This window comes from Hyla sarda, chromosome 10 (assembly GCF_029499605.1).
Source record: "Hyla sarda isolate aHylSar1 chromosome 10, aHylSar1.hap1, whole genome shotgun sequence".
Lineage (NCBI taxonomy): Eukaryota > Metazoa > Chordata > Amphibia > Anura > Hylidae > Hyla > Hyla sarda.
Genome location: NC_079198.1, coordinates 61,629,509 through 61,643,628, shown reverse-complemented (window position 1 = coordinate 61,643,628; position 14,120 = coordinate 61,629,509). Strand labels below are relative to the sequence as shown.

Sequence of the window (14,120 nt, the reverse complement as noted above, 5' to 3'; positions counted from 1 at the left end):
TTAAGCAATCGTCAATCCACCGAGGACCAGGAAAGAAGGGTAAGTGCCTGTTCTTCCCTGGCACAAGCAATCAGGTGATCACATGTTTGAGTTCACTTGTGGAATAAAAAAAAGTTTAAAAAAAAGTTTAAAAATATAAAAAATATAACAAAAACAAGTATTACAAATAAAAAAAGAAATCACACCTTTCCCCATTTATCAAGTAAAAAGCTGTACAGTAAGAAAATAAACCTACTGTAACTGATATTGCTGCATCTGGAAATGGACAAACTATTAAAATATAATGTTATTCATCCTGCATGATGAACAACATAACAATGCCAGATTTTAGATTTTTGGTTACCCGGCCTCTTCCAAAATATGTAATGAAAATGTATCCAAAAGTACCCAAAATATTTGCTATTGCCATAAATACATGATGCGTAGAATAAAGTCAATGTGTCAAGAGGTGCTGGGGGAACATAAAATCCCCATTCTGCCAGTCAGTTTTGTCCCAACTGGAGCTATCCCACACCTATTATTAATTTATAGTAGGTACTATTGATTTGTTATAACCATATTTGCCATTATGTATTTTTTTTAGTTTAAGAAAGAATAGCTTCAGCTTCCTTTTCCTTTTGTAGTGCAAGGATTGCAGTGTTTCCCATTTATTAAAACAGGACAATACTGTAGATAGTGTTTTTTTTATTGAAAATAACTTTATTTGCAATCAGTCATATATATATATATATATATATATATATATATATATATATATTAAATAATAGATTCACCACACATAGCATGACAGCACAATATACAGAACAGGTTCCCTACCCTATACATCATACATGTATAGAGTAGGGAACACTAACACTTCTGTATTCTATATGGCCATCACTCTCTTCAGTCCCCACTGGGTGTTGTAACCAGCAGCCACAAGGGGGCATGGCCGACCCCCGCAGCTCGAAAACAGTGTTCCGAACCTTTAGTTCTATGCTGTTCAGTGGAGTACCCCTTTAACTGGAGTCAGGGGACACAAGTTAACACAAGCCCTTGTAAGGATTTATCATCCTAAAAATTAAACAATCTGTTCTATAGTCTTCTAAACACAAATGCTGCTAAAAAAAAATGGTAGCTGATCAAATTCAGTCAGCGTCAGAGACTGGAAATAAAAATAGGTCATTCGGTGAGAGGTGTTTGCTACTGTCGAGGGTTGACACTTTGCCCACGTAGTGACCATGTGGTGTGAAATAATGTCAAAGATATTTGCTACTGAGACATTGACTGTGATTTACAGTGCAATATAAAGATCATATTAATGCAGCTCAGCTTTGTACCACACAAAAACAATTTTACCTTCATAGAATGCCGTATACTTACAATGCTTTATTGCTCATAACACATACATTTTTTATTTATGGCCAAAATGTAAGCTTTTCAATTATCCATAAAGAAAGATTTGTGTTCAGTTTTTGAAAGTTGGGCGATAGCTATTGTAACACAGAAGACACTACTTTCTCAGACCCCTAAAAGGCAAATCTTCACAGTTACATAGAAATACTTCAAAAACATTCAATAACACCATAAAACCAGGCAGATTTGCATTTTCAGTAGTCTGGAAAAGCTGCATAGATGCTGGCAGGCACAATGATTTTTGCTAAGGCATCATGACATTTTATTTTTACATTAGGTTAAATGTAAAAATGTTATCTTGTTCATCAACTGGAAATACAGCTACTACCTACTATCTCCCCTATCTACTCAATCCCCAGGAACATGTTCATCTTACTAGTCACCATTCTATTGTCAATTATCGCTGTGTGTACTCTATACAGACTGTCATCACTTCTGTCTGTCTTGTCAGGAGATGCTTTCCCACTGACATTATGGCATCTACCCCTCAGCAGAAAAATGATATCTCTTATTACACCTACTGTAATACTCTTCTTGGTCTTCATATGAGTTTTACAGATCTTTCCGCTATCAGTAGTGCTGACAGAATGACATACTTGAAACATTGTCAGGTACAGTACACATTAAATCTTATGAACATCTTATCAGAGATGATGAGGAAAGAAAATATGGAGCAACATCCCTGAAGTTTTCTACTAGACAGTTAAAGTTATAATTGTCAAAATATCATGGTGTTCTGTGCCGGATACATAAAGTGGTAGGATCTACTCTAGACCAACATATGGCGGGTAAATTAACTATTTTCAACCTGTAGGTCACTAGGGTGACCCAATAATACCCTTTTTACCATACATAAACTTATATTTATTAATTTACTAAACACACCTTAACAGAAGAGATTAAAATTCCAGTGTGACTCACTCCCTAAGATTTCATAGTTTATTGTGATACCCTGGCTACTCTCATTAGTTATTTATTTTTCGCCCCTGTGTATCTGCAGTATACATTCTGGGTATTGGAGTGATCACTGTGAATAAAATCAATCACTTGCCCCCCCCCCCCCCCCGACATGTTTCGCTGCTACACGCAGCTTTGTCAAGAGGGCAGCGGGCACTCAGTGCCCACTGCCCTCTTGACAAAGCTGCGTGTAGCAGCGAAACATGTCGGGGGGTGGCGACATTTCCCGACCTGCCACTCCGTACAACTTTTTCTCACTTCATAGACATATGCAGTGAAAGGGTTAGGTTTGAGTGACAGCCGGGGAATGAGGCGCACACTGCCTTGCACTTCACCATTTGCTCATGATCGCAGCAAATCTCAGGAGTGAAATCGCATGTAATCTACACGTTTGGATAACATTTCTAAAATGTATTCAAATGACAGTGACGCTTTAAAAGAATAGATGTATAGTAACATAATTTTACCTAGTATACCTAATATCTATCTATCTACCTTGTTTTTTTTCTCTGTGTAGTTTAATAGACAAGAAAATAACCCCAAACCTCCTTCCTAGGGCAGTATTTACAGCTCGTGCTGCCCTAGGCACTCAGAATGTGTTCACCCCATGAGGGTAATACAACAAGCATCTGAATTTTTTCATGTAGATAAAATACACAGCAACAATCATATGCTTTTCCATGCAGATTTTGGTGCAGATTCACAATGGATCACACTGCTATACATAGAACATGGTAAATCATAAATCCACTACAAGGTGAACGGCTAAAAAAATCTGTAGGTAAAATTCACAGGTGTTTAGATCCATGTCTTAACCGTTCTACCTTCACATTGTTAAATGGGGAAAATCCACAACAAATATACAACATAAATTCAACTGCTGCAGATGATAAAATCCAGACCACAGTTTAATTTCAGAATGGCAAATTTCCGCAGTGCGTAGATGAAATTTTAAAAATCACATCTGATTTGCTGGGACGGTAGGTAATCGGCTGCAGAGTTTTTGTGAGGAAAATCCACAGCAAGTCTGTCTAGTGTGCATTTGGACTAAGATGGGCTACTAATTCTAAACTAGATGGTAGCATTTTTAACTAGGTCAGATCAAATGTAAGAACCTCTTCAAAATGTCCTCTAAATCACACAAACCCAAGTGCTATGTTGCTATGTTTCGAAAACAAAACCTATCTCAAGGGTCAGCTTTGGTTCCTTAAGCCAAGTCTTGAGAAAGTGGTCACTGAAAATTGTTCCCACCATAGTGATAGTTAGGCTGGCCCCAAAGGCACGTATGGAAATGTGTTTTCCTATCATTAGGGGTGGGCCTGTTAACCTTGTTGCTAGGGAATTTAGCTGGGTCTGATATCAACCCCTGAGGCACTGCATTGCAATCTTACTTTCGAGTGAAACCACAGAATGAACAGAAGCCTTTTGCACACATGTAAATTTGCCAGCCTTCAGTAAGACACAGAAAAACACACATGTATATTTAGTGTCTGGGTCTAAATATGACACTGTGATTTTAGTTTAACATTCTGATAGAACAGTAAATCTGTAGAAGTTTTTATTGCCGTCTAAATAATAGTAACAAAAGTAATTTGATTTTTGCAGAGCAGAGATGAGCGCACTAGAAAGAGAGAGGGATGAACTACTGAAGGATTTGAGGATATCGGAAAGTCGAAGAAACCAGTCCCGTGACCAGGACCATCAGGAAAAGTTGCATATCTTGCTAGAACAGAAGGATGAGTTGGATGAACAGCTGATCTACGAAAAGCAAACAATTGCTGATCTGGATCAAGAGGTATAAACAAAGGGAAACATAGAATATCCACTTCAGCCTATTCTCTTGCAATGTTGATCCAGAGGCAAGCAACAAAACCTGTGAAGAAATAGCCAATCTTCCCAATTCTTTCTGGCCCCAAATCTGGCTGTCAGAACAAATCCTTGGATTAATGACTCTTCTCCAGAATCTAGTAACTTTAAATATTGTTATACTTAAAAAAGAGATTCAGGCCTCTGAAAACTTCCCCTAGCTGAAAGTTTCATAGCCTTATTGCTCTTACTGTAAAGAATCCCCTTCTATGTTAGAACCCTTCTTTTCTCTAGACATTCTGATGCCAGCCTTAAATAGTTACAGTCCCTGGTCTAAATATATTATTTATTACTAATGATTTGTAAATATAATTTTATTATCAGCATTAGCAGTTACCCCCTTTGATGGATCCCGTGATCTTATTTGCTTTGCCAACAACTACATGACAGTGGTTGCTCCTAATATGCTGCCTTCACATCTCGATTGGGGCATACAGCAGGCAGATCAGGCAGGAAAATTTGAAAAACGGCTGCCGTATCCCCACCTTACCCGCGCCATACCCTATTCATTTCAATGAGCCGGAGAGAGTCAGCTAGTGACTCCAGTCAGGTTATATTTGGACCGTATCAGTTTTTATTGCCAGTCTGAAACCACAGCAGACCACGGTTTTCAGATCAGCAAAAATTGACACGTTCCAAAAATGACCCAACCGGAGTCACTAGCTTAGGCTGGGTGCACATATATCAGGCGTCCGGCACAGTTTCCCTCCAGTGTGCATCGGAGGGAAACTGATGCTAGAACTGATCCCATTCATTTGAATGGGACAGTACTCAATCATCCAGTGTCTCAAATTTGGTTGGACACGCCAAAGGGCACTGGACAGGGTAACGCAGCTTTCAAAAACAATGGACGGCGGATGCCATACAACTGATGACAACTTGTCATCAGTTGTGGCCTCAGTTGCATCTAGATTTAGGCGTTCACCTATGACAGATGCCGGACATATGTAAACCCAGCCTTACTCTGTCAGGCTCATTGAAATGGGGTACGGTGCTGTTCCAGCGGCGATACGGCAGCAGCTGGTTTATAAATTTTCTTTCCTGCTGCCATATGTCCCAATCGTGATGTGAATACAGCCTAAGGCTGGGGTCCACACTACGTTTTGTCCCATACGGGAGCGCATACGGCAGGAGGGAGCTAAAACCTCGCGCTCCCGTATGTGACCGTATGCGCTCCCGTATGCCATTCACTTCAATGAGCCGACCGGAGTGAAACGTTCGGTCCGGTCGGCTCATTTTTGCGCCGTATGCGCTTTTACAACCGGACCTAAAACCGTGGTCAACCACGGTTTTAGGTCCGGTTGTAAAAGCGCATACGGCACAAAAATGAGCCGACCGGACCGAACGTTTCACTCCGGTCGGCTCATTCAAATGAATGGCATACGGGAGCGCATACGGTCACATACGGGAGCGCGAGCTTTTAGCTCCCCCCTGCCGTATGCGCTCCCGTATGGGACAAAACGTAGTGTGGACCCAGCCTTACACGGACATGGTCAACATATTAGAAGCAACCACTGTCAGGCAGTGGTTGCCAACGCAAATAAGATTATTACAACAGAGTTTTCCAAACAGTGTGGCTCCTATTTCCTTTACTAAATATGTTGTTTTGTTTAGAGTATAAAGCACACATAAAAATATCTGTTTTGTAGATAAAATCCTGGGAAAAGAAAATTTACAATCAGAGGAAACAAGTAAGAGGATCATCAGGATCTGCAAAGCAGAACACACAGACTCAAAAAAATATTAAGGTGATGGAGAATCGCTTGGACCGGGTACGTAATATATATCTCCTTGTTAGTAAGCCACAATGTAGATTTTTTCCATTTATCTTTACCACAGAAAAAATTAATAGGAAATTTATAAAACCTTGTGCAAAGAAACAGTGGAGAAGTTTCCCCTAGCAACCAATCAGATTCCAGCTTTCACTTTTCAGAGGCCTTTAAAAAAAATAAAAGTTGGAATCTGGTTGGTTGCTAAGGGCAACTGCCTCACTCTTCTTCTGCACAGCGTCTGAAACATCTTTCTCCTAGTTGTCATATTCCTTTATATTCCTATATTTGTTATATTCCTTTATATTCCTATATTTCCTTCAAAAATGTCTGAAAGAAAAACTGTATTGAAGCGAGCGCACTGTGCATGATGGCTGCTATCAGAAAATGTTTGCTCACATCATAGATAAAAAAAACAAAAAAAAACAATAATAATAATAATAATAATAATAATATATATATATATATATATATATATATATATAAAATATCTATCTATAAGAGAGATCAAAGAGAACCATTTAACCCCTTAAGGACCAGGCCATTTTACACCTTAGTACCAGAGCGTTTTTTGCAATTCTGACACGGTCACTTTAAACATTAATAGCTCTGGAATGCTTTTAGTTATCATTCTGATTCCAAGATTATTTTTTCGTGATATATTCTACTTTAACATAGTGGTAAAATTTTGTGGTAACTTGCATCCTTTCATGATGAAAAATCCCAAAATTTGATGAAAAAAATGAAAATTTTGCATTTTCTCTGCTTGTAAGGAAAATGGATATTCAAGATCATTTTTTTTATGGATCACATATACAATATGTGTACTTTATGTTTGCATCATAAAATTTATGAGTTTTTACTTTTGGAAGACACCAGAGGGCTTCAAAGTTCAGCAGCAATTTTCAAATTTTTCACAACATTTTCAAATTCACTTTTTTTCAGTGACCAGTTCAGTTTTGAAGTGGATTTGAAGGGTCTTCATATTAGAAATACCCAATAAATGACCCCATTATAAAAACTACACCCCCCAAAGTATTCAAAATGACATTCAGTAAGTGTTTTAACCCTTTAGGTGTTTCACAAGCATAGCAGCAAAATGAAGATGAAAATTCAAAATCTTCATTTTTTACACTCGCATTTTCTTGTAGACCCAATTTTTGAATTTTTTCAAGGGGTAAAAGGAGAAAATTTTTACTGGTGTTTGTAGCCCAACTTCTCTCGAGTAAGCACATACCTCATATGTCTATGTAAAGTGTTCAGCGGGCGCAGTAGAGGGCTCAGAAGGGAAGGAGCGACAAGGGGATTTTGGAGAGAACATTTTTCTGAAATGGTTTTTGGGGGGCATGTCACTTTTAGGAAGCCCCTAGGGTACCAGAACAGCAAACCCCCCCACATGGCATACCATTTTGGAAACTAGACCCCTCAAAGAACGTAACAAGGAATTAAGTGAGCCTTAATACCCCACAGGTGTTTCATGAATTTTGCAAATCCAAAAAAAAAAAATTACATAAAATGCTTATTTTCTCAAAAATTTTACATTTTTACAAAGGGTTAAAGCAGAAAATACCCCCCAAAATGTGAAGCCCAATTTCTCCCGATTCAGAAAACACCCAATATGGGGGTGAAAAGTGCTCTGCTGGTGCACTACAGGTCTCAGAAGAGGAGTAGTCACATTTGGCTTTTTGGAAGCAAATTTTGCTCTCGTGGCATGCCGCATTTAGGAAGCCCCTATGGTGCCAGGACAGCAAAAAAAAAAAAACACACGGCATTATATTTTGGAAACTAGACCCCTTGGGGAACGTAACAAGGGGTAAAGTGAACCTTAATACCCCACATGGGTTTCACGACTTTTGCATATGTAAAAAAATAAAAATAAATTACCTAAAATGCTTGCTTTCCCCAAAAATTTACACTTTTACAAAGGGTTAAAGCAAAAAATACCCCCAAAATTTGAAGCCCAATTTCTCATGATTCAGAAAACACCCCATGTGGGGGTGAAAAGTGCTCTGCTGGTGCACTACAGGTCTCAGAAGAGGAGTAGTCACATTTGGCTTTTTGGAAGCAAAATTTTGCTCTGGGGGCCTGCCGCATTTAGGAAGCCCCTATGGTGCCAGGACAGCAAAAAAAAAAACACATGGCATTATATTTTGGAAACTAGACCCCTTGGGGAACGTAACAAGGGGTAAAGTGAACCTTAATACCCCACAGGGATTTCACGACTTTTGCATATGTAAAAAAAAATATATATATTTTTTTCACTAAAATGTGGGTTTCCCCAAAAATTTCACATATTTGCAAGGGTTAATAGTAGAAAAGACCCCCCAAAATTTGTAATCCCATCTCTTCTGAGTATGTAGGTACCCCATAAGTGGACGTCAAGTGCACTACGGGCGAACTACAATGCTGAGAAGAGAAGGAGTCACATTTGTAAGCTTTCCTGAAATGGGGGGGGGGACATGTCACATTTAGGAAGCCCCTATGGTGCCAGAACAGCAAAATACCCCCCACATGGCATACCATTTTGGAAACTAGACCACTTAAGGAATGTAACAAGGGGTAAAGTAAGTCTTAATACCCCACAGGGGTTTCACGACTTTTTCATATGTAAAATAAAATAAAAATTCGCTAACATGTGTGTTTCCCCCCACATTTTACATTTTTACAAGGGTTAATAGCAGAAAAGACACCCCACAATTTGTAAATAAATTTCTTTGGAGTAAGGACATACCTGATTTTTTGATGATTTAGGCTTGGCGGGTGCACAGCAGGTCTTGCTTGAGTGGGAGCTCAGTCCGCTTGATATGGAGCCAGGATGTGGGACCCCCCCCTCAAGGAGCGTTAATGGGGGGAGCACTGAGCCCTAAAATAGGGGAACACTATGGGGGAAACAGGCCATAACTGGGGTAGACAGGTGGGGTACAGAGGCCCGTAAATATGGGGTACAGTGGGCCAGAAAACTATAAATCATAAAATAATAAAACAGGATATGTTCCCAGAATGATGACCCAGAGCATAGCCAAAACTAAAAAAAAATATGCTCGCCCCAAACCCTATGCTCTGAGTCATCATTCTGGGAATGTGATGTGTGTGGCCGTCCCTAACCTGTTGCCTCAAATGCGCACCCGCTCAGGTGGAGAGAGATCGCTGCGCATTTGAGGCAACATAAAAAAGTCCCCGATGATAGTGACTCAGTGATCTATGACCCATTTCTGAAAAAAACACCCCCAGAGGTCTTATCAGGTATTTTTTTTTTTTTAAGGATTTTTTGGGCAATTTAGTTGTTTATGGGGGTTATATTTTGGAATGTACTCTGGACTTGGTACATTGGTCAAATTATGGAAAATTCTAATAAAAAGGGAAAATTTAGGGCTCCATGGAAGTGTGATACTCCCTGAAGCAGCCTATGCAGAGGCCCGAATTATCTGGGCAAGTGTCACATTGGCACCTGGTGTCCCTCTGAATTCCCCTCTTGTAACACACTCTGCATCTTTTCTGGGATCGTCCCTCCTTTCCAGTGGGGTGGGATCTCACCTGAAAAGTGTTGGCCTCGGACGATCCTGGCGCCTATAACTCCAGACCCTTGGGAAGTCCGGCCTGTTCTTTCCCGGTCAGCAAAGGTCAGGAACCTTAGGACTTCTTCTTGGTACTGGAGGAATGTCCCTGTGTTGCCAGCATACTGGGATAGTACAAAAGCGTTGTACATGGCAACCTGTACCAAGTAGACCGCAACTTTTTTGTACCATGCCCGTGTTTTCCGCATGGCGTTATATGGCTTGAGGACTTGATCTGAGAGATCAACTCCCCCCATATACCGATTGTAGTCCAGAATACAATCGGGCTTGAGGACCGGTCCCACGGAACCTCGCACAGGGAAAGGGGTGCTGCCATTCCCATGAATAGTGGTGAGTATAAGGACATCCCTCTTATCCTTATACTTCACCAACAACAGGTTATCATGGGTCAGGGCACGGGACTCACCCTTGGGGATAGGCATCTGGACCAAATTTAGAGGGAGGCCTCTCTGGTTTTTCCGCACGGTCCCACAAGCGGACGTGGATCTGGCGGAAAGGGATGTGAACAGAGGGATGCTGGTATAAAAGTTGTCCACGTACACGTGGTAACCCTTATCCAGCAATGGGTACATAAGGTCCCAAACGATTTTCCCGCTAACATCCAGAGTGGGGGAACAATCTGGGGGTTCAATATGGGAATCTAGTCCCTCATACACTCTAAACTTGCAAGTGTACCCGGAGGTACTCTCGCAAAGTTTATAGAGCTTCACGCCATACCGCGCCCGCTTCGAGGGAATATACTGGCGGAAGATGAGTCTCCCCTTAAAACTGATGAGAGACTCATCTACCGAGAGGTCCCTGAGCGGTACTTAGGCCTCCAAAAATTTGGCCCCAAAGTGATCGATGACCGGCCTCACTTTGTAAAGCCGGTCATGGGCGGGATCACCTCGGGGCGGACATGCCGCATTATCTGCATAATGCAGGCATTTCCGAATCGCCTCGTACCGCATCCGTGTCATCGCCATACTGTAAAGCGGGGTCTGGTAGAGGACGTCCCCGCTCCAGTAATGACGAGCACTTGGTTTTTTGTCCAGGCCCATATGCAGCGTGAGGCCCCAAAATGTCCTCATTTCCGCTGCATCAATGGCGCGCCATTCATTGGGTCTGGCCAAAAGCGAATCCTGGTGGTGGGCAATGAACTGCTGGGCATACAAGTTCGTTTGCTCCACCATGTGATTGACGAGGCTGTCACTTCACTGAAAAAAAACTTTAAAAAGTCCAGATCAGTGAAGCCAGCCATGTCAATACGGATTCCTGAGTCGCCAACAAACTCAGGAATCCGTGGCTGATAACCCTCTGGGGGGCTCCAGACAGGCTCACCGGAAAGGGGGCTCCGGTGCACTTGTCTGGGGGGCCGGACTCCTATTACGAGCGGCATTGCCACTCATACTAGTGTCGACCACTGGGTCACTCTCATGGGGGGTGCGTGGCATCGCCTGGCGGCGTCTCCGCCGCCTTACAGGGGGCTCATCATCACTACTAGATGATGAGGAGGGCGATGAAGAACACAAAAAAGTTGGATCTTCATCGTCCTCACTGGCAGATTCGGAGTCGGAGGCTAAAAAAACGTAAGCCTCCGCTGCCGAAAATGCCCGGCGGGCCATCGCCTTTTTCTACGGTGGCGGGGGGAGGGGCGGTGGGCGGGGAAGTATGTACTGTGTGGTGCTTGGTGTAAAAAGTGTAGAACAGTAATAGAATAGAAAAAAAAAAAACTGTGGCCAAAAAAAAAAGGTGTGGCAAACGCAGCTCCCTGAACCCCTAATAGGACCCGGGGTAAGGGATCACACCTAATAGGACCCTGGGGGACCTATTAGGGGGTCGGGGGGGGGGGGGATTTTTATTTATAAAAAAAAAAAAAAGCTGCGGCCAAAAAAAAAGGGGGAGCGCACGCAGCTCCCTGAACCCCTAATAGGACCCAGAGTCAGGATCAGACCCTAATAGGACCCTGCGGGACCTATTCGGGGGTCATGGGGGGAGGGGGGGATACTTTTTTAAAACTTTTTTTTAACTTTTATTTCACTTTACAACTTATTCAACTCCTACCTGTCCCTGCAATGATCTTACCCTAATCTAAGGCTCCTGAGGGGGCTCCGGAGCTCCGAGGGGGGGGATCCACGGCTTCTTCTCCCTGCTGCACCCGCTGACTGAACCAAAACAGCGGGTCCAGCAGCGAGAAGGAGCCGTTAACCCCTCCTCTGCTGCTCTGCTATTGACCGGCGTATCACCGGCCAATAGCAGCGTTGCTGGGGCGGTGACAGTATTGTCACCGCTCCCCAGCAACGGCAGGTGATTGGCGGTGAATTGTACACCGCCGATCACCGTTTATTCCCAGGTCATCGGGTCACAAGTGACCCGAATGACCAGAATCGCCGAAGATCTCTTGCGTGATTTCGCAAGCGATCTCTGGCGATCGCCGACATGCGGGGGTCCCGGGACCCCCCTCGGCATTTGCACGGCATGCCTGCTGAACGATTTCAGCAGGCATGCAGTTCTGATCTCTGCCCGGCGCGCGGCAGGGACCGGAAAACGCCATGACGTCCTGCGACGTCATTGGTCCTTAAGGCCCAGGGTGCCATGATGTCCCAGGACGTCATTGGTCCTTAAGAGGTTAAACCAATAGTCCTCAAACACAGCTCCATAGAATTAAAAATAATAACGTTTTAAGGGTCATAATAGGTGATTATTTTGTTAAAATCTATATATATATAAAACTCAATGTGTGTATGTGTGTGTGTGTACCATCAAACTTGGCACACATGTTACTTATATGTCAACAACAAACATAGGATAGGTGGTTTAACCCTTACTCAACCCCATTTGCCAGGGTCAGGGTTTTTGTTTAAATGTCCCATACAAGTCTATTGGGAAATATATGTTACTGAATACTGTAACATATCAGTCCCACCTGAGGACAGGATATGAGGATGAGAAATAAGGACGGGATATGAGGCTGGGATATGAGGACGGAATATGAGGATGGGATATGAGGTTGGGATATGAGGTTGAGATAGGAGGATGGAAAATGAGGTCAAGATAGGAGGACAGGATATGAGGTCGAGATATGAGTATGGGAAATGAGGTCGCGATAGGAGGACGGTATATGGGGTCGAGATAGGAGGACGGGACATGAGGTCGGCATATGAGGTCGGGATAGGAGGTCAGGATAGGAGGTCGCAAGATAGAAGGCGTGTTGAAAAACACGGTTGGTGAGGAAGGATTAAAACACTGTGCCGGATCCAAGGTAATGCGTTTCAAGGGAGAGCTGCCCTCTTCATCAGACATAAGGTCAGGATAGGGGGTCGGGATAGGAGGTCGAGATATGTGGATGGGATATAAGGACAGGATATGAGGACAGGATATGGGGCATCCAGTACCTAATCTCCACTCTGCATCTCCTGGTGAATGTGTCAATCCGGCTTACAAAGTCACACCCACATTTTAAGCCACACCCTTTTATTATTTACCCTTTTTGTGCATCGGTCTGGCTTGCAAATCACGCCCAGTCCCACAAAGCCACATCCCCTTCTATTTTCAGCTTACAATATCTTCATCACAAATCAGTCCCACCGAGGACGGGATGTCAGGACGGGATGTGAGGACAGGATGTGAGGACGGGATATGAGGTAGAGATAGGAGGACGGGATATGAGGTCGAGATAGGAGGATGGGAATTGAGGTTGCGATAGGAGGTCGGGTTATAAGGACGGAATATGAGGTCGGGATAGGAGGTCGAGATATGAGGAGGGGATATAAGGACGGGATGTGAGGACGGGATATGGGGTTGCGATATGAGGACGGGATATGAGGACAAGATAGGAGGTTGAGATAGGAGTATGGGATAGGAGGTCAGGATATGAGATCGAGATATGATGATGGGATATGAGGACAGGATATGAGGTTGGGATATGAGGATGAGATATGAGCATGGGATATGGGGACGGGATATGAGGTTGAGATATGACAACAATATATGCGGATGGGATATGAAGTCAAAAGCTTCCTTTCTTGATTCTCCTCCCCAACAAGGATTAGGAAAAAAAACAGGACAGGATATGAGGACGGGATATGGGGTTGGGATATGAGGACAGAATATGAGGACACGATAGGAGGTTGAGATAGGAGGTTGGGATAGGAGGACGGGATATGAGGTTGAGATATGAGGATGGGATAGGTGGTCAGGATATGAGGTCGAGATATGATGATAGGATATGATGACGGGATATGAGGATGAGATATGAGCATGGGATATGGGGACGGGATATGAGGACGGGATATGAGGTTGGGATATGACAACAATTTGGATGGGAATTGAAGTCATAAGCTTCCTCCTTTGTTGATTTTCCTCCCCAACAAGGATTAGGAAGAGAAAAACAGGCAATGCCGGGTACTCAGCTAGTACTAAATAATATTATTAAATAATACAGAACTATGTAAATATGGGTATTGTTATCATACTTACCCAGATAACATGTCAGTAGCACCGTAAAGTACATGGATAAAAATGAAATCCCCAAAATTTACTAAATTGATGGGTGTTTTTTAAAAATTATTTCCTAATA

The 14,120-nt window shown here is 42.7% G+C and overlaps 1 protein-coding gene across 9 annotated transcripts in view; it reads left to right on the top strand.

Annotated features, from left to right (window-relative positions):
• Positions 1-14,120, top strand: part of ODAD1 (outer dynein arm docking complex subunit 1) — a 134,079-nt gene that overhangs the window by 44,290 nt on the left and 75,669 nt on the right. For all 9 annotated transcript variants that reach the window (XM_056542313.1, XM_056542318.1, XM_056542314.1 and 6 more), the window contains 2 exons: positions 3,958-4,147; positions 5,868-5,990. In XM_056542313.1, coding sequence (XP_056398288.1) covers positions 3,958-4,147; positions 5,868-5,990 — 313 coding nt within the window. The remainder of the gene's footprint in view (positions 1-3,957; positions 4,148-5,867; positions 5,991-14,120) is intronic.